Source organism: Typha angustifolia, chromosome 14 (genome assembly GCF_048772165.1).
Source record: "Typha angustifolia cultivar Huaian chromosome 14, ASM4877216v1, whole genome shotgun sequence".
Taxonomy (NCBI): Eukaryota; Viridiplantae; Streptophyta; class Magnoliopsida; order Poales; family Typhaceae; genus Typha; species Typha angustifolia.
Genome location: NC_133252.1, coordinates 12,091,707 through 12,117,298, shown reverse-complemented (window position 1 = coordinate 12,117,298; position 25,592 = coordinate 12,091,707). Strand labels below are relative to the sequence as shown.

General features: G+C 39.4%; 5 protein-coding genes and 1 non-coding gene across 6 annotated transcripts; 5 read left to right on the top strand and 1 right to left on the bottom strand.

Moving 5' to 3' along the window:
• Window positions 1–859: 859 nt before the first annotated feature.
• Window positions 860–5,532, top strand: LOC140776400 (cytochrome P450 714C2-like). The gene is made up of 5 exons (XM_073120102.1): window positions 860–1,646; window positions 1,817–2,043; window positions 2,559–2,800; window positions 4,004–4,367; window positions 4,880–5,532. Exons 1-5 carry the CDS (start codon window positions 1,355–1,357, stop codon window positions 5,303–5,305), a joined length of 1,551 nt encoding a protein of 516 aa, XP_072976203.1. The 5' UTR covers window positions 860–1,354; the 3' UTR covers window positions 5,306–5,532.
• A 1,672-nt stretch (window positions 5,533–7,204) lies between these two features.
• LOC140776263 (cytochrome P450 714D1-like) lies at window positions 7,205–10,402 on the top strand. The gene is made up of 5 exons (XM_073119908.1): window positions 7,205–7,473; window positions 8,665–8,891; window positions 8,995–9,245; window positions 9,350–9,707; window positions 9,848–10,402. The coding sequence occupies exons 1-5, from the start codon at window positions 7,311–7,313 to the stop codon at window positions 10,277–10,279; spliced, it is 1,431 nt and encodes a 476-aa protein (XP_072976009.1). The 5' UTR covers window positions 7,205–7,310; the 3' UTR covers window positions 10,280–10,402.
• Window positions 10,403–10,530: 128 nt separating this feature from the next.
• Window positions 10,531–10,614, top strand: TRNAL-CAA (transfer RNA leucine (anticodon CAA)). The gene has a single exon. It is a non-coding gene; the product is annotated as a tRNA-Leu (tRNA).
• Window positions 10,615–11,338: 724 nt separating this feature from the next.
• Window positions 11,339–12,541, top strand: LOC140776067 (probable calcium-binding protein CML27). Its single transcript, XM_073119626.1, has one exon. It carries the CDS (start codon window positions 11,526–11,528, stop codon window positions 12,069–12,071), a length of 546 nt encoding a protein of 181 aa, XP_072975727.1. The 5' UTR covers window positions 11,339–11,525; the 3' UTR covers window positions 12,072–12,541.
• Window positions 12,542–13,043: 502 nt separating this feature from the next.
• On the top strand, window positions 13,044–15,408 carry LOC140776066 (uncharacterized). The gene is made up of 2 exons (XM_073119625.1): window positions 13,044–13,292; window positions 13,972–15,408. Exon 2 carries the CDS (start codon window positions 14,194–14,196, stop codon window positions 14,962–14,964), a length of 771 nt encoding a protein of 256 aa, XP_072975726.1. The 5' UTR covers window positions 13,044–13,292; window positions 13,972–14,193; the 3' UTR covers window positions 14,965–15,408.
• Window positions 15,409–24,127: 8,719 nt separating this feature from the next.
• Window positions 24,128–24,754, bottom strand: LOC140775747 (uncharacterized). The gene has a single exon (XM_073119160.1). It carries the CDS (start codon window positions 24,752–24,754, stop codon window positions 24,128–24,130), a length of 627 nt encoding a protein of 208 aa, XP_072975261.1.
• Window positions 24,755–25,592: the final 838 nt, after the last annotated feature.

The following is a 25,592-nucleotide window of genomic DNA, read 5'->3' as shown; positions in this document are numbered from 1 at the left end:
TTTACATCTATAGTTAATTAGCTCATCTATATGATATATGTCTGTTTAAAAAATTAATGTCACGATGGTTTGAGACTTCAAAATAAAATACAGAGGTTGAATAGTAGATATGCATAACATGAGAATGATTACACTGGTAAAACTTTTAAAGTCATTATAAATATATAAGAGGGAGGGTATTGGCAATAATGTTAAAACAATAGGTTCATTGTAAATTTGAAAATGGGAGGGGATTTTTTGCAATAATGTTAAGAATGGAACAGTGAAAGAATCTTTACATTAAATATGATATATATTTTGTTGATGGATAAAAAGAATATATTGGCATCAAACTACTTTAGTAAGATAATATACTAACAAAGGTGGTGTTGCTCTTATCTTTTATGGGTTAATTATATCTACATAACTATACTCAGTTTTTACGGTTAACATTTGAACTCAGTTTTTACCACGTCATCTCTAAACTTAAAATTTACTTCAATAAAACCTCTTGTTAGTCTATCGTGTGTCTTATTAACAGATTTAATATATGCGGTATTTATGATAAATAATAAAATTGAAATTCTTATTTGGAGGGAAAGATATTAATTTTATTTTGGTTCAATAGTAGTGGACCAAAATACTCTTCAATTCTCCTCCTTACCCCTTCCATTTGGCCAAAATACATCTTTGTTTACCACCACTTCGCCATTGGCCCTCCTCGGCCTCAGGGGTCTTGATGAGACCCATGTGATGGTCCCACCATGGTGACCTATCCAATCACCTCCTTCCCCATGGCCCTCCTTGACCTCAAGAGTAGGGCCTTAGGACCAAGACCCACATGGCAATCCGCTGTGGCAACCGATTCTAGTCCCTCCATCACCTCTTTTCACATAGTCCTCCTTGGCCCGCTGTCTCCTTCCCCACGGCCCTTCTCAGCTAGGTTGGGGTTGCCTCCACCGCCTCTTTTTGTAAAACCCTCCTCGTCTTCAAGGGTTTCAAATTTGAGATTCGTTGGATCGGATCAAATCCTAGTGCCTTTCCTTTGCCCGAAAGGTTGAAGGAAGTGAAGTGAAACAAGTTAAGTTGTTGAGGGTGACTACATAATTTTAATATTTTAATTATTATAGGTATAATAATCATTTGGGTGTACTCTGGCACTATTGTTTGCTATTTCACTTAAATCCAAAGTTTAGAGGATACATCTTTTTTTATAAAAAAAAAAGAAGATCATCTGGTGATCCAAAATATCAGGTATATTTCAGGGGGAATAGGTGGTCTTGGCTTTTTTTCCTTGTAAGATGTTCTCGTATTCTCCGTCATAAGATCTATCCAGGTCTCTTATTCTGGGAGCTTATTCACCTCGCCACATCCAATGGAAGGAGTTCCATGGCTAACTCTACTCCCTGTCATCATTACGGGATTCATGGGCTTAGCTCTATTCCAATTCTTTAATGTATTCTGGCTGAGGCCAGAGAAGCTAAGGGAGAAGCTGAGACTCCAAGGGATAAGAGGGCCAAAGCCTACCTTGATCTATGGGAATATACTGGAGATGAAGAGGATCCAACAAGAGGCGAAGAAGGATCCAATGGAAGGGAGTGATCGCTTTGTGATCAACTACGTTTCTACTCTGTTTCCTTACATTATCCACTGGAGGAAAGCTTATGGTAGGCTTGAGCTCTGGTTCTATGCTTTTCCTCAATATGGTATCATTTATTCGCTGTTTTTTTTTAATGTGGATATCATTTATTTTCCATCCAAATATTCATTTGTATGTGCCCAGCATCTGTTTGACATTTTGCCACAATAGGATCTGATTGATGTGAGTTTGGGGCAGGGCCGATTTTTATGTTCTCGACAGGAACGATGCAAATATTGCATGTGAGTCGCCCAGATATTGTGAAGGAGATAAGCCATTGCACATCCTTAGAGCTGGGGAAGCCTTCATCCATGCAGAAGGCGCGCAGAGCTCTTTTCGGTGAAGGTATTTTGATGGCAAATGGTGATCTTTGGACTCACCAAAGGAAGCTCATTGCACCAGAGTTTTTCATGGACAAGGTTAAGGTAAAGTCAACTCCTGTCTTTTACATAGCATTCTTGGAACAAATTTAGATTACCAGGTTACTATGTGGCAACATTTGAGCAGGTTGCTAATTTTAAGATGGCAATACAATTTTTATGCCAATTCATTATTCATCGTATTTTCCTGCTGCTGGTTTCTGATCGTCATATACATGATTGGAATAACTTCATGTTAGTTCTGAACGCTATTTGTCGAAGTTCAAAATCTATTTTTTTGTCAAAGTTCTTCTTGAGAAACTTATGCATCAATATATCATATGTAATCTGAAATATTATTGTGTGCTTTTATGAGTTATTAACTCATTAATTCCCCATTTGTAACTTATACTTTTAGTAGTGTTACTGCTTCATGACAGATCTCCAGAATATTGTTAGGAGAGCAAGAGTAGCAAGACAGTTATATTCCCCCTCAAATTTATTTCCCTCTTTCTTACTAAATTGGTTTTAACCTTTTAGCCACATTAGTTAGGTTGGTAATTGGTTCTGTGTATTTGCAGGGCATGGTAAAGTTAATAGTGGAGGCTGCTGTCCCATTGCTGAACTTATGGGACGACATAGTTGAGAGTGCTGGTGGGAGTAGAGAAATAGTAGTTGATGATTACTTGAGAAACTTTTCAGCAGATGTAATATCAAGAGCTTGTTTTGGGAGTAGTTATAATAAAGGTGAAGAGATATTCTTAAAACTTAGGCAACTTCAGAAGGCAATGTCAAGCTCACTTATTGGAATTCCTGGCATCCGGTATGTTTTACAAAACCTTTCATTCACACCTTTATGTATAAGACTTGATAGATACTTATATGTTTCCTATAGTTTATTGTTACATTTAACATCAATGGACTTTTCTTTACAGGTCTTTTGATTCTTTTCTACCATGAGCATTCAAAAGTCAAAACTGAATAGCTAATACATCCAGCTGCATTTAAAATGATTCATCTGAATGCATTTGCAGTCTCACATAACCTAGCAATCAACCAGAATGCTTGAAAGTAAAGTTTGGACATCTTATGCTAAATACAAAAAGAAAATAACCATCTCAATCAAATTCTTGTATCGCATATTCACATGTCATCCAGTGCATTTAGTAATATGTAGTGCATTTAATATTGTAATATTCTTTTATTGGACATTGCATATATCTGATCCAATTTATATTGCTATATAATTCTGCGCTTGTAGCCGGTAAATTCAGTATAATTATCTCTTAAGCATAAGATCTATTCTACTGGTCCATTACTTAATATTTGATCACCTAATGGACTGTTCAGAAGTTCCCACAGACGCAGCCATATTAGGTGGAGAGGCTTTAGATTCTTCACTTTTGAAGTCTGTGCATAAGATGAGAATCAAGACTTAATCTTGTCCCATGCTGACCATCATTACAAAATAATTACAACACGGCCAGAGCTTTGTCTGCTGTAGCTGTAAAAAAAATTGAGTTGGCATGTCAACAGCAGAACAGCTTGATAAATAAAGTTATCTTAGAAATCTGTCAGATAATTAATGGCTTAAAAAACATAAGAACAAAGTGAAGCTGACATAGTAAATTGATACGTTATCACTACAAAGGCTATTATTACCTTCAGTAATATAATGTTGAGGGCGCTACTCCTTTTGAGGGCATGGTTGATTGAACAGTATGACTCCTTTGGACAAATTAGGATTGTTCTCATTGGTCTGTTTCTCCTTATATTGCTTTTCTGAGACAAAAGAATCCAGTCTGCAGTATTAATCTCATGCTTTTCCTTGCTGCTGACAGTGAATAAGATGTATTATTTGCTCTTGGGAAGAAATAAAGAATGAGTATGACAAGGGAATGATAAATGTCATGATTTGGGAGTTTTTTAAATATTAGAGGTCAATTCTTTTCAAGCATATAAGAGATTTCAGTAGTTTGCCTGGGCATACAGAATTATTCATTGAACAATGATGTAATTGTACCAGATATTTGCCAACAAAGAACAACAGAAAGATATGGACTCTGGTTCAAGAGATCAGGTTACTAATTTTAGATGTAGCAAAGGAACGTAAAGAAGGATCACCAGCATCACCCAACAAAGATCTCTTACAATCAATTATTGAAGGGGCTACTGCTGATTCTGCAAGTTCTGACATGATTGACAACTTTGTTGTTGACAACTGCAAGAACATCTACTTTGCAGGACATGAAACCACAGCAGTCACCGCTACATGGTGCTTGATGCTTCTTTCATCGCATCCAGAATGGCAGGCTCGTGCTCGATCTGAAGCTTTGGAAATATGTCAGGGAAGACCACTGGACGCCAACATCCTTCGTGGATTGAAAACGGTATGTTAATAGTGAAATGGGTGTCAGTTATCTAACCCAACTTGCTTCAACAAAAGTTATGTTTGATGACAGATAATTTTACAAGCATACAAACTATGGCCAGTAAATTTACTTCAGTCTGCATAGTTTACATGTTTGTTAAGTCATCTTAGTTGATTTTGTTTTCTGTTCCCAAATCTTTATTGGGTAAGTTTATTCAAAAACAGTTTGAGGTCGATTACAACAAGATTCTAATTTTATAAGTCCTAGTAACAGAAGCTTCGAATGTCACATTCTAGTACCTCATTCTAACCAAATTCTTTACAAGTAAACTGCTTGAAAGAAGAAATATAACGCCGCAGTAAAGGATGCTTTGAAAGACAGATGGTCAAATGGAAACGTCAGGTATGCTATTTTGGCAGTGAAGCAAGGGTAACTACATGCGGGAGAGCTTAATCCAAATGCAAACTAACATTCTTTATCAATATGTTCTGCTCTGCCATTATAGCTAACAGTGATTTCAAAAATTTCAGTTGACTATGGTGATCCAAGAGACTCTCCGACTGTATCCTCCAGCCTCATTGATAACGCGCGAGGCTTTACAAGATATCAAGCTCGGTAACATCTACACTCCAAAGGGCACTATCGTCCAGATCACGTCAGCAATGCTGCATTACGACCCAGAAGTATGGGGACCTGATGCCAATGAGTTCAACCCTGATAGATTTGCTCGTGGCATTGCTGGGGCTTGCAAGACTCCTCACATGTACGTACCCTTTGGCCTGGGGATTCGGACTTGTGCAGGACAGAACATGGCCATGGTGGAATTAAAGATTATCCTCTCCCTTCTTCTAACCAAGTTTTCTTTCTCTATATCGCCAAGCTATCTCCATTCCCCTGCATTTAGATTGACCATAGAGCCAGAGCATGGTTTACCACTCATAGTTAGCAGGTTATGATAAATAAATCTGTATGTTGGAAGAGATTGTATCCCTTTTTCCTTTTCGTTTTTTGTTCCTTTCATTTTATTAGAGTACAAGAATCTTAGGATATGACACCACAATTTGAGTGGTAAGCTGAACTTTGTGAACTACATTTGTTTTTAATTGAATCCCGCCTCTACATTTATATGGGATTTCAGTTGGATTGATCTATTATCAATGCAGGCCTGAAATATTCTCTCTAACTCCCGTTCACTTATAGAATAACGGTGGAATAGGTATGAGTATTTTAATTTTTAATATCAGAAGAAGATGGCTAATACTAATATAAGTTATTGTAATGTTTAGTTCAATACTAGTATAAAAAGTGATAATTATATTTGATATGACATAAAGTTAATATTAAAGTATTAAAAAATAATAAATTTGCATTAGAAATTAGTGATGTTTTATACCAAATAACAAAAATATCCTTGAGTATATATTAAAGTAGTAGTAGTAGTAAATATTATTTTTTTATTGAAACTGCAAACTTAAAATACTCTATATAACTAATAACTATGCATTGCAGAGTAATGCGGAGTTATAAGTCTGCACTGCGGAAAAATAACTTCGCACTCTTTATATAAAATAACTATGCATTAGATGAAAATGCATTACGGGTTAATATAATGTTATAAGCCTGCACCGTGGTGTAACGCAAAGTTATAAGCCTGCATTATGTGTAGTGTAATGCAAGGCTATAAATTTGCGTTGTGGTGTATTGTGAAGTTATAAGCCCACATTGTGTAGGCTTAATATTTTTATTTTTATTTTTACAGAACTTATTAGTTTAAAAAAAAACTCAATTGTAGATAAGATGACTAATATTTAAAAGAAGAGATAGATAAAAAAGAAAACCTAAACTGTAGCCGAAGATGGTCGATATTTAGTAAAGGAGATAGTGGGGAGAGAGATAATATCAACTTTAGCTGAGATGATGTATAATTAATATTGTTTAATCTATGAGCAAAATAGTAATTATAAATTATTATTATTATTATATTTTAAAAATTGTATGAAATAAGGTGAGAGAGAATTATTGATTGCTATACTAAAATAGGGTAAAATATTGTCCGGTTACAGTACCAAAATAAGGAGGCTTATTCTAAAATAAGCTTATTCTTATTCCATAAATAAACGATGGTTTACTTTGATATTTGCCTCTCTCTCTTAACAGGAGAAGGAGGCAAAAAAAGAGTAATGAAATAAGATGAGAGAGAATTGTTGTGATTGCTATACTAAAATAGGGTAAAATATTGTCCAGTTACAGTACTAAAATAAGAAGGCTTATTCTAAAATAAACTTATTCTTATTCTATAAATGAACGAAGGTTTCCTTTGCTATTTGCCTCTCTCTTAAAAGGAGAAGGGGGCAGAAAAGAGTAAGATCATGCATGTAATTATTTCCTATCATAGGAAGCTTGACATTATTAGGGTGAAAGTAAAGCAGAGGACGAGGGTTACGAGTCGCATATAATTTCCAAAATTGCAAACATGAGGGGTAGGCTAAGGGAGAAGCAAGACCACATAATCGCATATGGTTGCTTGAGCTACTCATTCAAAGACTTAAATAGCTTCCTTTTTTCCTTTTCCAATTAATTCATCTTTTGCTCTAAGAAGTCAGGAACTCAGCATCATGCGAATATGGGAAACGAAGTTGCAATGACTTTCTGGTGGTGTGTACATTTAAAAGGTCCAGCTATATACATCACTAATCTTAGGAGAAAGGATAATTCCCCACGCAAGCTCTCATTATGATGTCACACGCTACATCATATATAAAGTAAAATAATAATAATAATAATAAAGCTATCTAGAAACTTTGCATATAAATGCAACGCATAAGAGAGAACAAGAGACCAACGGAAGAAATGGACAGTATCATAACAGATTACTTGTCCTCTGTGATCTTGCTAGGGTTTTGCAGCTCGGTGATATGTTTGTATGTCACTACATGGCTAAGGCTCAGAAGGGTCCAAGATATGCTCAGGAAGCAAGGCATCCAGGGTCCTCCTCCGTCACTTTTCTCCGGTAATCTCTCGGCGATGAAGAGGATTTTGCCGACCAACGAAATCGAAAGGGGATGGTACCATGACTATACCAAGTATATTTTTCCGTATTTCGATCATTGGAGGAAAGATTACGGTATGCAAAATTTTATTCATTTTATTTATTTATTTATTTTGATGTATTAATTTTTTTATAATATAATTTTTAACAATATGAGCAACAAAACTCGGTAAGATTATATATCGATGTCAATATCAAGATTGTCATAATATGAGATTATTATCTTGGGAGGTCAAACGGTTGAAGTTTATCCAATAACCTGGCCGGTGATCTGATGAAAGGAAATGGAAGCTAATTGGTACTTGCTACTAGAAGATTGTTCCTAAGTTGAATCATAAGCTCATATCAATAAAATATGGTCATTGCTAATCATAGTAACTTGCTTACTATAGAAATGATGTCTTTCTGAAGAAATGAAAAAGAAAAGAAGGTGATAAACTTGATATAATATCTATATCATCTCAAGTAGAACACAAACTACAGTATATAGTTTATCATACAGCATTTGATCGATGATCTACCTCATTGACCAAGTAACTAACAAGGGAATTATACCATATTTCTTAGATAACAGCTCACCCTGTCATGTTATGTTTGACTAAACAAACAAGTAGATGGTGTCACCTATCATATTCAAGAGACAAAAGAGTACATGTTTGACCCTTCAATAATATAAACCAATGCTGTGCAAGGATATTATCTTTTTTCTTCTATCTTCTCTATTATTCCATGCTCTTTTTTCTTGACAGAGACGTAGAAGAAACATATATATATATATATATATAAGGAATTGATTATACTAAGTATTCATCTGTTCTCATTTTCTAGGTGACAGCAAGTCCCCGTATTGACCGTTTTAGGGGTCATTTTTCATTTATAATGTTTCAGCATAGAGTTTAATATAGAGAAGAACTAATTTTATAATGTTTCAGCATAGAATTTAACTTACAGAAAACTATAAATTATGCCCTGCATTTTTACTATATCTAATAATTAATAAAATTATTCTATGTTACTATTTACAAAATAATAAGCCACACCACACCCTGAGTTGAGTTTGACTTAACAAATATATACTATTTTACTGATATTTATTTATGAAGCTGTAGGATAAGGTTTGGTGTTCTTTAGCAAATAGAGACTTTATGTATAGTAAAGTCAAAATATACAATGTTATTTTTTAAAGAGATTTTATGATCCAAACCCTAAATTTTCAGTATTTGCAAATCAACCCTGCCTAAAGCCACTATATATTTTTATATATAGGACCAGTTTATTTGTACTGGATGGGAAGGCGACCGGCACTCTACGTCACAGATCCTGCAATAATTAGGGATATAAGTCGTTGTGTATCTTTGGATTTGGGAAAACCTAGACACCATCAAAAGGGACAAGAGCCACTCTTTGGCCGTGGAATTTTGAAGTCAAATGGATCGATTTGGGCTCATCAAAGAAAGGTCATTGCCCCAGAATTCTACATGGGTAAGGTAAAGGTGAGTGATCCACACACACACACAAAAAGAAAAGAAAAGAAAGAAAAGGATACGATGATGATCTGAATAAAATACTTATTCACCATCCATGCAATGATCATAGGTTATGGTGGAGTTGATGAATGAGATTGCCATGAAACTTGTGAACTCATGGGGAAGCATGGTGGATCACCAAGGAGGCACTGCGGTCATAAAAGTGGATAAGGATCTCATGAGCTTCTCTGCGGATGTGATCTCTAGGGCAATTTTTGGAAGCAATTATGCCACAAGGAAGGAGATCTTTCTCAGGCTTACTGCTCTCTCGAAAGAAATGACAGCAAAACGAAGTTTCCTCTTTGAACTCCCTTACTGGAGGTCAAGATTTTGCAACCTTCTCAAAGCTCTTATCATGCAGTAAGTACTTCAAATGACTGATGAAATGCCAAATCTAATATGTTGGTAATGTAAATATATTTTAGATTCCTGCCAACTAAGAGAAACCGAGTTATACGAAGACTAGAGCAAGAAATCCACTCTTTGATACTGGAGGCAGTGCAAGAACACAGAGAAAGATGCACATCTTTGCAAGATGAGGATCTACTGCTCTCTATACTAAGGAGTGACAGCATGGCTGATCAGCTTAGCTCTGATGCCTTCATAGTGGACAACTGCAAGAGCATCTACTTGGCCGGCCATGAGACGACGGCTGTAAATGCGACATGGTGCATGATGCTGCTTGCGGCGCATCCAGATTGGCAAGCCCGAGCTCGAGCCGAGGTGGTGGAGGTCTGCGGTGGCCGGATGCCCGATTTCAAGATGATCCAGATGATGAAAACAGTACGTGGATTAATTGTATATGATATATATACGTTTCTAAGGATTCACAGTCATAATCTCCTAGTTACTTTAAAAGCTTAAACTGATAAAAAATACTGACGGTTTCATTCTTTCACTCTAACTTCTTTACCTCTTTGCAGTTAACAATGGTGATTCAGGAGACCCTAAGGCTCTTTCCACCCTCTTCCTTTGTGGTTAGAGAGACATTCCAAGACATGAAGTTTGGCCACCTCCATATTCCTAAAGGGACCAACCTATGGATCCCTATCAGCACAATGCACCATGATCAAGCCCTATGGGGGCCGGACGCCAACGAGTTCAATCCCGAGAGGTTCGCCGGCGGGGTTTCGGGTGCATGTGAGCTTCCACAGGGGTACATGCCCTTTGGACTAGGGGCTCGCACTTGTGTGGGTCAAAACTTAGCCATGGTGGAACTCAAGATATTTCTCTCCTTAATTCTAGCTAATTTTACATTTAGTCTTTCTCCAAAGTATTGCCATTCCCCCTCTTTCCAGCTAACTGTTAGGCCTGAGTTTGGGTTGCCTCTCATTGTTAAAAGAAGAGTAAATTAAGAAGTGAATTCTTGTTACGCAACAAACTGCACTTCTTAGGGGTGAAAGTGGAACAAATATCATATGCCTATGTACTTTGAAATATTTCAAAAACAGTGATATAAAATACTATTTTTGTATGAATGAAGTGGACGTGTAGTTTTGAAGCATAAAGGTCTCCTCTTTCTCCCTTCATTCGCTTGATTATTGTTGCTTAGGGTTGTATGTATATATATATATATAAATAAAATTTTCTGACAGTAATCACTAAAGTCAGGATGGCCGAGTGGTCTAAGGCGCCAGACTCAAGTTCTGGTCCTCGTGAGAGGGCGTGGGTTCAAATCCCACTTCTGACAATTAATTTTTTTGGTTTTTTAATTTTACATTTTTAGAGACAGATCTCTGTCATCGGTTAATGCCATTCTTTTGTTAATAATGCTTATTATCTCCCCCAACAGTTTAGACATTACAAATGAATCTTTTACTTTCAATATTTTACTAATTACGAGATCAAGAGAAGGTTTAGGTGGAATTACGGGGATTTTATAATTACTAATTGCACTGCCAAGGTTGCAGTTATTGATATATACTCGCCGATAAACAAACAGCTACAAATTGGGAACATTGGAAAATACATTAGCATCGTTGGTTGAATTTAAAATAGAAAAGTAATTTAATATCCATACCTGATCTATTTATTTTATTAGATCATGTCGGACTCGGATCAAATATATATACTATGCCTATGAATCAGCAAACAATCACCACTTGGAACCTATAGGGACAAGATTAGTGACTAATAAATAATAACCTCATATTTTCGAATGGTCTAAACGTATCAACAGCTAACAGCTGACATAGAGCTTAGTCACTATGCTCCTATTACGTGAGAAGGGATCAACTCTCCTGATGTGATAGTATATAAGACTTGAGATATGTCTGAAGAAAATAATGCGACTCCGGCATGATTCATGACCGTGTGCTTACGACTAAGCAAAATATGCCAGGTAAAAAGAGGAGGTCGATAAAGGATTTATATATATTTATATACTACGTGATTTGACTACGTCTACATGTGAGGCTGCGACTTTGAGGAAATTTTGATGGAAAATAAGAGGAAAAAAACGAATTAAACAATCGCCATCCACATAAGAGCGCAGCCCACGCTCCAAACTTTCCTGTTATAAATGATCTTCCACTTCTTTCTCCTCTTCCACCATCTCCTCTCCTCCTCTTCCACTTCGCGACCCGATCCGGATTTCTGAACATGCCCTCCTCCTCCGCCAAGATCTCCCCATCCTCCGGGCTCCGAACCGAGAGCCTCAACTCCGTCCGCCTCCGCCGCGTCTTCGACCTCTTCGACGGAAACGGCGACGGCGTGATCACCACCGCCGAGATCTCCCGAGCCCTCGATCGCCTCGGCCTCGGGACTGACCACGCCGAGCTCTCTGCCACGGTGGTGGAGTTCATCCGCCCCGGCCACGCCGGGCTCGACTTCGACGACTTCCAATCGCTTCACCGCCAGCTAGGCGACGCGCTCTTCGGATCCGATTCACCTGCGCCGACTTCCTCGTGGGAAGAGGAGGAGGAGGAGGCGATGAGGGAGGCTTTTAACGTGTTTGACGAGGACGGAGATGGATTCATCTCGGCGAGGGAGTTGCAGATCGTGTTGGAGAAGCTAGGGCTAGCTGACGGGAGGAGCTTGGATGGGGTGAGGGAGATGATTTGTTCGGTGGATGCGGACAAAGATGGACGGGTGGATTTCGGGGAGTTCAAGCACATGATGCGGAGCATCTCCATCAAAAGTTCTTGATCCCATGGGATTATCAATAAAAGTCGGGGTTGAAAACGGAAATAGTGGCCCTTGCTTTTCTTTTTCGTTTTAGTCCAAGACCTATATATATATATATATATATATAGCCACAGAGATTGAGGCTCGTTCTCCATTAATAAGGACCGGGACGAAGGTTTAATTTGCTGTTCGATTTCGTCGTAGTTTGAAGCACTGATGTATTACTGTAAGTTGATCATGCTTTCTACAATTTTATAAAGAAATGAGCCAAAAGATTCATTTGATACACTACATTTTAGCTTCTATTCAGATTTGAGAGAGATTATAATATAAGTGGGAGAATAAATTATAAGATTTGATGGACCTAAATGTGCATATTAGTTAAAAAAAATAAGATAAAACTAGAAGCATAACTAGTTGCAACAAGAGATTATAATGAATGCAAATTTCTTTATAAAATAATTTTAATAGATTGTATATGTGTATGTCCGTCTTGGTCACATAAGGCTTTACTTATTTATCAACTTTATGTATGGTGAAGGACTAACCATTGTGTATAGCATATGATTAGTCTATATGCTTTCTATCAATTAAATTAAAAAAAGCTAAATAACAGTACACATACAATTATGTTTATTTTGTAAATTATTGTTTTATTTTTAGAAATACTTAAAAGAATTTTAACCAGACAATCGACTGATTGAATATTTGAATGTATAACTCGCCTAATCTCTAATACTGTTTCTTTTTTTTATATAAAATAAATATATTAATTAAATGTAAGGGTTATGAAATGAAATGCTTTGCTAAGAATTAAAGTTTAAAAAAATAATTAAGAAAAACAAGTACATCCGCATTCATATTTCTGCCTAGACCCAAATCTCCAATCGGATAAGCTTTGTTAACGGCTTTGCCAAACTTAATATATACGAATATTACAATCACATCCTGACCGTTGATACAGAATCTAACGGGGTGCGAACTGAGGGGTAACTACTGGGAGGATTCGACTCGTGGCGAAAGACCATTTGCTGGAAACAGCAGTGGTGGATCCTGAAAGCCTGATGCAATGGTGGCCGTCGGATTAGTTATTCTGCTTCATATGGGAATAAATTGCTCGCTTCGCCATTACCATCTCTGGTTTCCAAAAGGGCGCGCCGTCTCAGTCTCCCGCCACTACGTAAAAATCCCATTTTTACCTCTCTTCTCTGTCGTTCGCCGGTGTTCGCTGTCTGGTGTGAGGTATGCTTCTCTTCGCCATTTCTTCTTCTCGAGTGGTTTCCGAGGTGACCGTGGGTGGTCTTATATCTTTTGGGATCTTGTTAGTTTTTGAGGATTTGAAGGATTAGGTTAATGTAGCGGTTCTTTGCTTGGGTTGGATGGGATTTTTGTTTTCTTCTTTTGGGTTCAAATATGGGGGATTTGCTATTGGTAGCTGAAATAGGATCACTTTGTGTGTATTCATTGGAGATTTAGAGGGATAAGATTCAGATTTTCATGGTTACGGTGATGGGATAATGTTGTTATTTTCTTCTTTTGTTTGGTTTATTATTGTGTAGGTTGGCCTTTTCTTTATATATGTTCTTAAGGAAGATGAAATGTGATGCCTCTGTACTATTGTGGGTACTTTTGAAGGCTTTAAGAAGAACTGGGGTTGATTAGATCAAAGTCCTTCTCTTCTGATGTAATATTGTTTACATAGGTTTTTTTTTTGGCTGCTTCAGTTAATCTAATACAAATGCTGGCATATCTCGGTTCAATAATTTTCTAGAATGTTTGGTTATTTGAGTTTCTTTCCTTTTGCTTCATTAAAAATCTTCCTTCCTTTTCTCTTACACTTCAGAATGTGATTATTTAAATAATAATAATCTCCTACCTGTTTGTAACATATTTCTCATGTATGCGTCTTTTGTTAATGCAGAGCATACACGCTGGTGCCTTTCAGCCGATTGAACGTGAAGATCTAAAATTTACACCATCTTCTGTTCAATTATTCTTTGGCTCAAAGTTTAATTAGAGTTCCTAGAAATTAGGACTGCCCTTGCTCCTCCTAAAAGCTGTGCTTTTAGGAAAATATCTCTCGTGGATTATATGCAAAGAGAAGATTAGGGGTCACGGAAATAGTATAACTGCAATTGGAGATATGGAACCTGAATCTGGGGCAGTTATGATGATTAGTGTGGCAGATGGTTCACTTGCTAAATCCTCTTGCTTTGAGAAAGTTAGAGCTCCAAAAGCTGATGAACTTGGTGCTTTGAAACTGGGTTCTGAAGCTATGGTGAGAAGTCATGAGAATTATATCGATATAGTTTTGTCACAGACTCCCTGCTTGAAGAAAAACAGAGACACAGAAGATATAGATGTTAAGATATGCAATTGTGACAACAGAATGGGTCCTGAAACGCCCTTTCCAGATAGAGAAACATTGGAGCCATCAGACTCTTCTGATAAAACTGAGGAAGATTTCATATTGGGCTGTCAGACTCCGTCTGAAAGCATCTTTGATCCCTTTGCTCCTGGCCCAGAAGAATTAGCTTTTGCTCCCAAGAAGAAAATGATGAAGGGAACACAATATCCTCTTCGCAGGCAGCTAAATTTTGACATTTATGATGCCTGTGTAAAGAATTTGGAGAGCAATATCACTGAAGATGCTGAAGAGGAGGATCGCTTTGTTGAGTTGGTTTGCAAGTCTTTTCTTGACCTGATTATTTCAAATCAGCTCAAAGAGATCTCTGATCAGATGTTCCTAAGTGAGCCCAGTCCATCTGAATGTTTTAAAACACCCACTTCTACACCTATCCTGTGCGGCATTGCAGACACATGCCCAGCTGCACCTTTGAGACAAACTTTGAAATCAAAGAGAGTTGGTCAGGGGATTTGTCGGAAGCTTGATTTTGGATCTAACATTGTTTGAATAATAATGCTGCATAGGACTATAGTTGGAGAACAGCTAAAATACTTTTGGGACAGCTTTTTGTTATTTAGTTGTAAAAAGAATGTTAGTTTTGGGCACCCCTGGTTTATGGCCTGGTGGTGTTGGCTGATGGGAGTAGCAGCCTCTGTTGAACTTTGTTTATTTTACCTTTTAACTTTAGCTTTTGCTATTATAGGGCTGCAAATATCTCAATATTCTCAGAGGGCATGAAAAGGCCTACCTGGCTATTGTCTTTAGGACCTTCAGTGCAATTGGAGATTGATTTTGGCATGTTTGATGAAGTCAGCAACATCTGCATGATGGTTTATTGCATTGAACTTGTCCTTAACTAGACATTGGAGGAATGATGTGTAACAGTTGATCTATGTTTTACTTGTATGCTTTCTCCTTAAAACATCTGTGACAGATTGACTTCTTCCTTAAGAGTATATCAACCAATGTTGATATTTATTTCCATCTGTATTAAGGCTTTTACTCTGCTTTTTTATTTATGTTCTTTCTAGTGGTCTTTTACTGTGCAAAGTACTAGTGCAAATTTATTTGTTGAAGTAAATATTGTCATGTGTGAATTGATTATAGCATTAATGCTTGAAATCACTTAGTTCCATGGCGTACCCTTTTATAAGCTTTGTGGACTGGGAGATGTTCGAAATAAGTTTTTATGGAACTCTGGATATGATGAAAAGATGTAGTTGTTTGTCGATGCCAAATTTAACATTTCTAGCTCTTGTTGGTACTTTAGGGTAACTGATATTGCTGCACTATTCTTGTTTGTACTTTATTACACTATTATTTTAGTAGTAGTTGAAATCACTAGTAAGTTTCATGATGTACTCTTGTAAAAGCTGTTTCATTTGGAAGATGTTGGAAATATGTTTTATGGAACTCTTGGTATGATGAAATATAATTTCTTTGTGGTGCCAAACTTAGCCTGCCTATATCATTTCTTTGGTTCTCGTTGGTTGTTCTTGGAATTTGCTGGTGAGAATAGGCAAAGATAATTTCTGGGAAAGAGCAATCATCTTTCTGATTGTACTATGCACAAAGTATGATAAGTTTTTCTGGTGGGTTTTGGCAATGTTGTGAGGATGCTCTAATTAAAGACATCACTATAACTGACTAGTTGAGTTGCACTAGTTTATGATGAGATTATAGAATAATTTTTCTGTCTAGCTTATCATAAATACATAAAAAAAATTTCCAAAAGAAAGTAAGATGGGCTAGTTCTAAAGACCCTTGTCCTTTGAGGTATAGAAAGAGTTTTTTCTTTTTAAATAATGGAAAGGAGGCCCACAAGGTTTATGCCACTTGGATTTGGATGTGCTGTGTGCATAAATGAGGGTCACCAAATGGGCAAATGGTCCATGAAGTCTGCCATTGGAGGGGGGGGGGGGGGGGGGGGGGGGGAGATGTGGTAATGAGATACCACATTACGCTCACAGTAGTGGTTAGGTGCCCAATTAAGTTTTTGCCATGTCCCATGAGTTCATGCTATCAATGCAACGATAAGGACTCGAGTAGGAATCACTTTCCAATTTTTGCCAGCTACATCTACTTATCTATCAAGCTTAAATTGTTGTGTTTCCAGGCAAAGAAAGAAATATAATTGAAAAGGAAAAGATTCAAAGAACAAGGCAGGTAGAGTATATGACAGAGACAACTAATTCGATGGTCATATGAGTTTTTTTTCTTCTTAATTCATCAAAAAACAGTACTCGGAATAGTAATTTCATTTACTCCAATAAGGTGTTACATGTTTGATACATGAAAAAAAATGAACTATAATTTAGAATAGCCTTACTACCGGCACAGTATAAAGAAATAAACATCAAGCCTAATGGATAAATAAGATCTAAAAGGGACAACACCCGTAGTGCATACATAGAGTCAGCTAATTATACCTTCATTGTGAATGACGAGGATCCTGAAGCATTATAGCTAACCTGCAAAAAAATAATAAGAAAATAAAAGGAAAACAAACAGATCATCGGTCACCAAAAGGTTGACACCGACAACAATTCTTGTAGTCGGAGCGAAGGGAGGATGATGCGGCAAAGACTAACAGGTTTGACATGGGAAGCACAGCAAAATGATAAGGGCAACGATAGAGGAGCGGCGAGGTGGGAGCGACATGGCATTGAGGACGGAATGAACGACAGAGAGGATGACGGACGGCATAGAGCCAAGATAGGACAAGGCGCAAGAAAGAGAATAGATTCAACAATTGGAAGGTCAGCGATGATGGTTGCAATGGAGATTAATGAATATTGACTAAGCTAGAGGCAAGGGGTAACAAGGCACAAATCGGTGAAGACCTGCTAAGACTTTGGAGAAGATAATAGTAAGGGATGTGAAATGATACGGAGAAAAAAGAAAAGTGAAAGAAAAGGAGAAAATTGGAAAACTTCTAGTGGAGGGAAAGTCACCAACGACAACAGAAAGAAGAAAAAAGAAAAAAAAAAAAAAAAAAAAAAAAAAAAAAAAAAAAAAAAAAAACAAACAAACAAACTCTCAAGACAAGAAAAAAGATCAAACCCTAGCCAAGTGCTCTGTAATCCTACGAGTTAATACTTGATATCTATATAACTTATAATTAATATCTCATTGTTGGGATTCGTCACACCTTTACAATGTATTAGCTCCCTACATATCTCTTATAGGATAGTCCACTAGCGCTTTCATGCTCATGTTAGATTAGCAGTGTGCCCTATGCGGTCTGCACCTCTGCATGTTTCTCTATGCTCGTCGTGCATCCATTGTGGACTCCCAAGGCCACTCTATTCATAAAACCAAAGACAGATGGATTAAGTTTCCTAATCCAACCACCATGGGACATTTAGTGTACTTATGGAAATAAAAAGGTGATACGTTAGCATAAATTATTCATTCCATCAAGAAATACAAAAAAAAAAAAAAAATCAACACTGTAAACCATCTTTTAAGATATTTAAGAGTAGACTCACAGCTAAAAGTTAGATCCACAATGTTAATGACTGCCAATAATGACAGCAAAAATCTTTATATCACAAAGGCTTTCCTCTAGACTTGTAGTTACAAGTAGAAAATAGTAGATGATACATGTTCTGTTCTGAGAATTCAAATACATTTCTCGGAGTGGGAGGATGAGTCCCGAATAAATGCTAGTTTTCCTTCTGCTACCTACTCTGCTCCATTTAATGTTGTTTGAATATCAACATCATAGACACCCAACTACTCTTTTACTCAAAATAAATAAATAAATAAAACTCGTTGAATACTCGATGCCAATGCCAATTATTTTATCACAAACACAATTCTAAATGTTGAATCCCATGGAAATTGGTATTCTAATCGAAATGGAGTGAGAAAAGTTATATTATTATGTTATATAATGCACTCGTTTTCTTATACTATCAATATAGTACATCATACTCCGGAGATAGGTAGTTACTAGATAATAATGTAATAATTTAATAAATTCTGGTTATTGTGTGGGCTTTGTTGATATCTTTACTTTAATATGAAAAACAATCTTGCTGTAGAAAAATCACCACAAGTGTTTATAAGAAAGATAATGATGTAATCTTGACTAAAATATTTTATTCTCATGTTTACTGCTTGCATCATTTACTAATCCGATAATTAAGGATGAAAGCTATTACAATTAAGAAAAACTAGTGCACAAAATATTAAAGATGATAAAATTTTAGTAATGTCAGAAGAGCACAAATTTTAGTTGGATCTTATAATTAAGAAAGGTTAGTTCCCAATTTGCCGCCTATAACCTAACATTCACACCTCTAATCGAAAGACATATCCTTTATTTATTTATCTTGTTGCTATTTGCAAATATATCTCAAAATTGAAGAGGCTGTCTCAGTAAGACCGAAAGATTAAGATAAAATAATGTATATTATCATAAAGATTCTTCTTTAATATTATATTTCTAACAAAATTAAACAGTTGTTAATTACTAGTGTGAGCCGGGGCGCCGAATCCCATCGAGTCGAGTCGACTCGGCCAAGTCGGCAAAGGAAATAATTCTTTTTCCCGCCATTTCTTTAATCAAAACAACGGAGATCCCTGAACCGCAGCCTTCGGAACCCATCACAACGACCACCCGGGCGTCGTCGACGGCTCCGATGACCCCTCCGTCGTGGACTCGGTCGACGGCTCCGCCGTCGCTACGTCGCCTGCCCTCGCCTCGAGATCCGCGAGTGACTCCTTGAGCACCGCGAGAACCTCAGGCATCCTCGGTCGCTCGTTCTTGTACGGCCGCACGCAGCGGAAGGCTATCGCGAAGACTTTCCCGACGGTGGCGCGATCCCACGTGGGGCCCAGCCTCCTGTCCACGAGGCCTTCGAGGGCACCGCCGCTGGCGTCCGATCCGGGCCCCGTCATCGCCACGTGGGCAGTCTGCACGATCGACTCGGCCCCACCGGAGGGCGTGGAGACCACCGCCCGCATCCCCGTTACGAGCTCGAGCAGCACCACTCCGAAGCTGTACACGTCGGCGGACTCGGATATGTGGCCCACCGCGAAGCTCTCCGGGTCGACGTACCCCATCGTCCCCCTCACCTCAGTCGACACGTGCGTCCCCTCGTGCGGCATGATCCTCGAGACGCCGAAGTCGGACAGCTTCGCGGCGCCTGAGTCGGAGAGGAGGACGTTGGTTGGCTTCACGTCACGGTGGACCACCGGACCCTCGGGGAACTCGTGGAGGTAGACCAACCCCTCGGCGACGTCGACGGCAATCTGGAGGCGGCGGTGCCAGGACAATTCGCCGTGAAAGAGCGCGCGGGAGAGGTTGCCCCCTGGCATGTACTCGTACACGAGGGCGTGCTCGCGATCCCCGAGGCAGTAACCGACGATGGTCGTGAGGTTCCGGTGCCGGAGCTTGGCGAGGATCTCCACCTCGCTGTAAAACTCGGCGATCTTCTTCTCGCGGTACACGCGCTTGATCGCCACGTGCTGGCCGCTAGGGAGCTTCCCCAAATAGACCTTGCCGGCGCCGCCTTGTCCTAAGACAAGGCGCTCGTCGTAGCCGTTTGTCGCCTGCTTGAGCTCCGACCTAGTAAAGATGTAGAGGCCGTCGGTGGGGAGCGGCGAAGCCGCTCCGGCGGCTACCGGCGATTCCTGATCGGTGCCGTCGGTACGGATCACGGCGGATTGGCGACGGTGTTTGACTATCGCAATGGCGAGGAAGGCGATCCCGGCGATGGAGGCGAGGCCGGCGGCGGCGGATCCGGTGGCGATCTTGATCGTTCTAGATTTCGATCTGGAAGGCGGCGATATAGAATCCGGAGGAGGATGCAGAGGAGGAGGGGGAGGTGATGGGATGAGGTTGCTAGTGCCGAGATCATTGATGTTTTCCAAGATCTGGACCATACAAAGGGCGTAGGAGCGGAATCGAGGAAGAGAAGGTCGGGAGGAGGACCAGATCCCAATCGTGGCGGCCATGCCGCAGGGGACGAACTCCTTGCTGTTGGTGTAGTTGAGGAGGGAGAAGGTGGCCGCTATGACGGCGTTCTGACACGAGGCGCACGCCGGTGGGTCGGTGAGGTCGGTGGAGTTGCCGGAGGGGTTGTCGCAGAGGCGGGTGGCCTCGTGGATCGCGGCGGGGGTGGCGGCGAGGATGGAGGAGACAGCAAGGTACTGACAGGGGCGGTTTCCGGCGGCGAGGCGGGTGGGGTCGCCGGAGAGCTCGCAGGAGCCGTTAGGGAGGAGTAGGGAGGGGCGGGCGAGCCCGTCGCGAATGAGGTAGGCGGCGAAGGCGTTGGAACAGGCGGAGGCGGGGGCCGATGGGAGGAAGGCGGCGCCAGTGAGGTTGGCGTTGCGGATGGCGGCGTAGAGGAAGGCCGCGTACACGTACCAGCAGCAGCTCGTGGCCGTCGGCGCCGTGGCGTTCGCGTAGCACTCCGGCGGGATCATCGTCGACGCGTAGACTATGTCGTACGGGCACGTGGCGTTCTCCGACGCCAGGAGGACGGCCGGACGCACTACGACGATGAGGAAGAGGAGGAGGGAGGAGTACCGCCGGCTCATTTTAGCGTCCCCTGGACCTTTAATTTCTTAATAAATTTTTTCTCCTTGTTTAATATTTTTAGGAAGCGGAACAGAGGACGAGGGACGGTTGCCACCCCTAGTGGTGAGGATGATGTCTTTTGTTTGCTCACGAATTGGTGGTTGTCGGTGTTGACTAGAGACTGAGAGGGTTTGACTTAGGCTAAAATCTTTTCACACAGTTTTTAGAGAGAGTTTTTAAGTAACAATCTATATAATATGTTTATTTTTAAATATTTTTATAATCTAACCTCTTTATTTTATTTTATTTTTAATAATTCTCTTGTGATTTCTGAACTATAATACCAATTTTTACATATCTCGTTGAACTTTTTTTTTTGTATATTAAAATTCGCTAAAATTTTGAAAATATCAAATTGTCCCCACTTATAATGACGCGAGAATTGACGGTTTAGCTAATAAGACAAATTTTTACTCTTTTTTACAAATTCTTTTATTGTTCTCAGTGTCCTAAATACCATAAAACCCAAGCTTGATATTAAAATGCTGTAGACTGTAGACGATTCTTTCGCCCAAGATCCCAAGCGACTGCGCGGTGATTAGTTCTTCAATTACGAGAAGGCCACAAAATCCTTCTCTACTCCCCAAAATCTCAGTCTTCTAATCTATGCCCTTGTTCTCCTTCTCCTCGAGCCGAGTTCAGTGCCCCAAGAAGGTACCGCCATGTCCTAGAGCTCGACAAGGCCTTGGATCTCTCCAAGAAGCCCGCCATTCTCCCCCTCCAAAAGTGGATTTCTTTATGCGCCTCTCATCTAGCGCGCCCGAAGTGAGTCGAGAGTGTCTCGAGGAAGAAGGCGCAAGCGAGAGAGTTACGGAACAATTTTGGTAAGGAATCTTACGAAGCTTTTTTATGATGTCCACGAACTATCAGATTCTTTTGGAGAAGATTGAACTCATTGAATCATGTGTGTGATAACAGGAAGAAAAGGATTGTAATCTTCTCTACCGTGCACGGGTAGTTTGTTAGAGAAGGAATAGATCTTTGGATGGAGGTGGAACGCTGCAGAAAGGAAGGATTAGAGAAGAAGGGTGGGACGCAAGTAGTTGGAGAAGCGAGTGAGACACTGCAATTTAAATCACACAAAAGCGACAGATTTTATTCAACAAGGTAATGAATGGTATTTTAGTTCACCTAAACTTTTCACTTGAAATATACATGTTATATAATTATCTAATAAAACCAATCAACTTGTCCAATTATTTATTATAGTTTATTAGACTGGAATCCATTTATGGTTGTTGGTTAGTTGTGGGCGAGACATTTTAATTAGAGGATACCATGAAATGCGATGGTAGCTACTTAATTCCTCCAAGTCCAGTTGATTGGTTAAGGGTTATCCAGTGTTTTCAATTAGTTGGCTTCTTCAAATAGTGGTCTCTACTCTCTAGTGCTTTGATGGTGATTGATGCCACTGCATGAGACTTATATTAAGTTGTAACAATAATAACATTAGTAGCTTTGCCTGGGGAGTTTTGACTTTGTAATTTTTACTAACTAGCACCTCATGGTGATTTAAGTAACATCACACAAAAGTTGGAAAACTTAATTTCGAGTCAAATCTAGTTAAATGCTGACTCTAGCACACGTTTCTTCCTATTAGCTACATCTTTGCTGACTATATATTTGTCTTTCTCTCAAGATCAAATAGTAAGTAAACCCTTCAAGCTTCTAGAAATTTTATCCCTTTTGTCATTGACGGAATAATTGGGAGAATCTAGGCCCAAGTCGGAGCTAAGTCCAGTGCAAAAGACAATATTAACAAGTCATGATATACGGCAGGAGTTTATACTTGATATATATTCTCTTATTTTAGTGATGAGATCTGAAGTATTAATTTGGCAATACAAAGAGGTCAATTTAATAGCTTGGAACTAATTTTTGTAGTCATGAACTCCACTACCTTGTCAACTGTCAAAGCTAAAAATGATCCAATTCTTTATCCATTGAAGTAAGCCCAATAATGAATAGTTTTACCCTGGTCCATCTCTTGCCCAGCCATGTAAAGGGAAGTACTATACTGAGGCCTGGCCCAGTCCACACTATAAACTCGTTACTTTTGAAAACTCATATTCGACTCCAAAATTTATTTAAAATTAATTTGTTTGTTTAATGAGTCTAAGCTTAATATATAAACTAGCCGATATATATAAATTTATTTTTTTTATATTTAAATCTAATTATTGAAAATTGATTAGTTTTTGTGTTCTAAGAATTTGTTAGTTTATCCTATTGCTTTTTATTCTTTTCGTGTTGAACATTAGTTAGGATTTTAGTCTATATTTTCTAGCTTGGTTGACATTTGAGTTTGATAAATTCAATGACAAGGTGAACATGAGAACGATCTAGACTCTTTGGCAACCCTAGTTGGAAAGCTACCAAGTTATTCCAGATAAGTTGCCACTTGAGAGGAATAACATATAGGTCAGCAAAGCTAGCATTTTTGAAATCCCACCAAATTGTTCCAAATATATCGCTTTTTGAGAGGAATAACGTACAGGCAAAGTTAGAATGCAAATGTGATAAATAATCAAAGAATGTAATATGTGAAATATTTGAGTTTTCTTCTTCATATAAGTCAATTTTGTCAACAGTAAAACGCCAAATTTTATTGAAAAAGTGTATATACAAACAAATTTATTGAGATAACAAGGGGACCCAGAAATTATTCAAAAGTCAGAAGAGAAAGGCAAGTAGTTATTTGGTGCTTCCGTGTTTAGATTCGATCTTCTGACATTATCTTGACGATCAAATTGCCCTTACTACTGTTGGTGGTTAAAAGAGGCAGAAGAGAATCGTGCTCTAAAAGGAGTAATATTATTAATTTAAAACATTAGATCTTTGCAATATATATTAGTTCCGTTGATAGAAGAATATTTCTAGATTTCTACTTCCATTTTTATTCAATTTGTGTACAGAGATGGAAGCTTCCCTGAGTCATATATTAATATAAGCGCAAATAATCCTGATACGATCTACATATATATCTCTCTCTACGTATATGAAAGAAATTAAATACGAAACCCCTATCCAAACAAAAAGAAGAAGAAAAAACGGAGGACCCGGTCAACGCCCGGTAAATCAGAGCTCGGCCTTTGTGGAGCACTCCTGGCTCCGCACTTTGAGGTCCGGGAAACCGATGGCCACGTGACACGTCGATTTGGCCACGACGTGGTGCTTGATGAACCCCAGCACGGTAACCCTGCCGGCAACCGTGGACAAGGCATCGAGGTCGACCTCCCCGGCCGCGACGTCAGCGAGGAGGTTCCCCATCTCGTTCCCGAACCGGTCGGCCTGGAGATTGAGGTTGAGGTGGACGAGACCCGACCCGTGGCTGGGGATCCGACCAGGTTCTACTTCAGCCTCGCCTACCTGGACCCCGCGGTAGAGGAGGACGGTGTGGCCGACGCCGTGGGAGAAGGCGGCGCGGTTGAGGTTGTAGACGCGGACGACGAGGGCGAGTGTGACGTTGATCTGGATCTGGATTGCGGGGAAGGTGAGGCGTGGGGCGATGCCGGTGACGACAGCGGAGACGGGCTCGATGGTGGGGTCGCGGACTCGGAAGAGGGTGAAGTAGAGCACGACAGCGAGGACGGCTATGGCGACGAGGACTGCGAGGAGGATGAGGCAGATGGTTCGGCGGCGGCGGCGGCGACGGTGGGCGACGGGGGTGGGGTAGATGGTCTTGGTCGCGGAGGTCTCCTTCATGGCGATTTCTTTTGTGGTGTCGGGAGGGGTTCGGGGGGAGAGAGAGAGAGAGTTGGTTGGAGTTATTAGTAGTGGAGGGAGGGGAAGAGAGGGGAGTTGGGAGTTGGATTTAATGCTAAGGATGGTATCCGCATAGAGTTTTTTTCTTCTTTTTTTATTTTCAAAATTGATAGAGATTAATAATAGACTAGCTGTACGTGTTAACACTTTCACAAATAAGTTAAATATTACGAGCCAAAAGACTAGAAGACGTATGCATAATCCATTTTTTTTTCACATGATCACATCACCTGCCCGGGTAGATCCACTCATACCATTGCACTATAGTAGTGGTGGTTTATCAATATGAATTTATAAATGGGTGTGATTTTACGAGAATTATAATCATAATCGTGGTAACAATATATACTAATGATGACCACAATATCTCATATGACATAATAATAAGTGTAATACAAGAAAATATAATTTTTTTTTATAAGAACAGTACAAAAGATTGAAGCAATTTCTTTGCAATAATGATGTATATTAGTGGAGCAAACCCCCACGTCGGCCTTAGAAGATCTTTGCTTTGGTTTCAATTTTTTCTTTCCTCATCTCGTACTTTCTGTTGTTTATTTATCTCCTTCTTTCCTTGTCAAGTAGCTAGGTCGAGGAGAGGGCTATTTCTCTCTCCTTTGAGTTTTCCCTTTTCTTCCTCTCTCTCTCTCTCTCCATATTTTTCTTCTTTTCTTTTTCTCTTTTTCTTCTCATTGTCTTCTACATGACTATTGTTGAAATCTCTTCTTCAATAGTTTTCAGAGGTCTCAATATGTCTCCTTCACTCCCTCCTATTTAC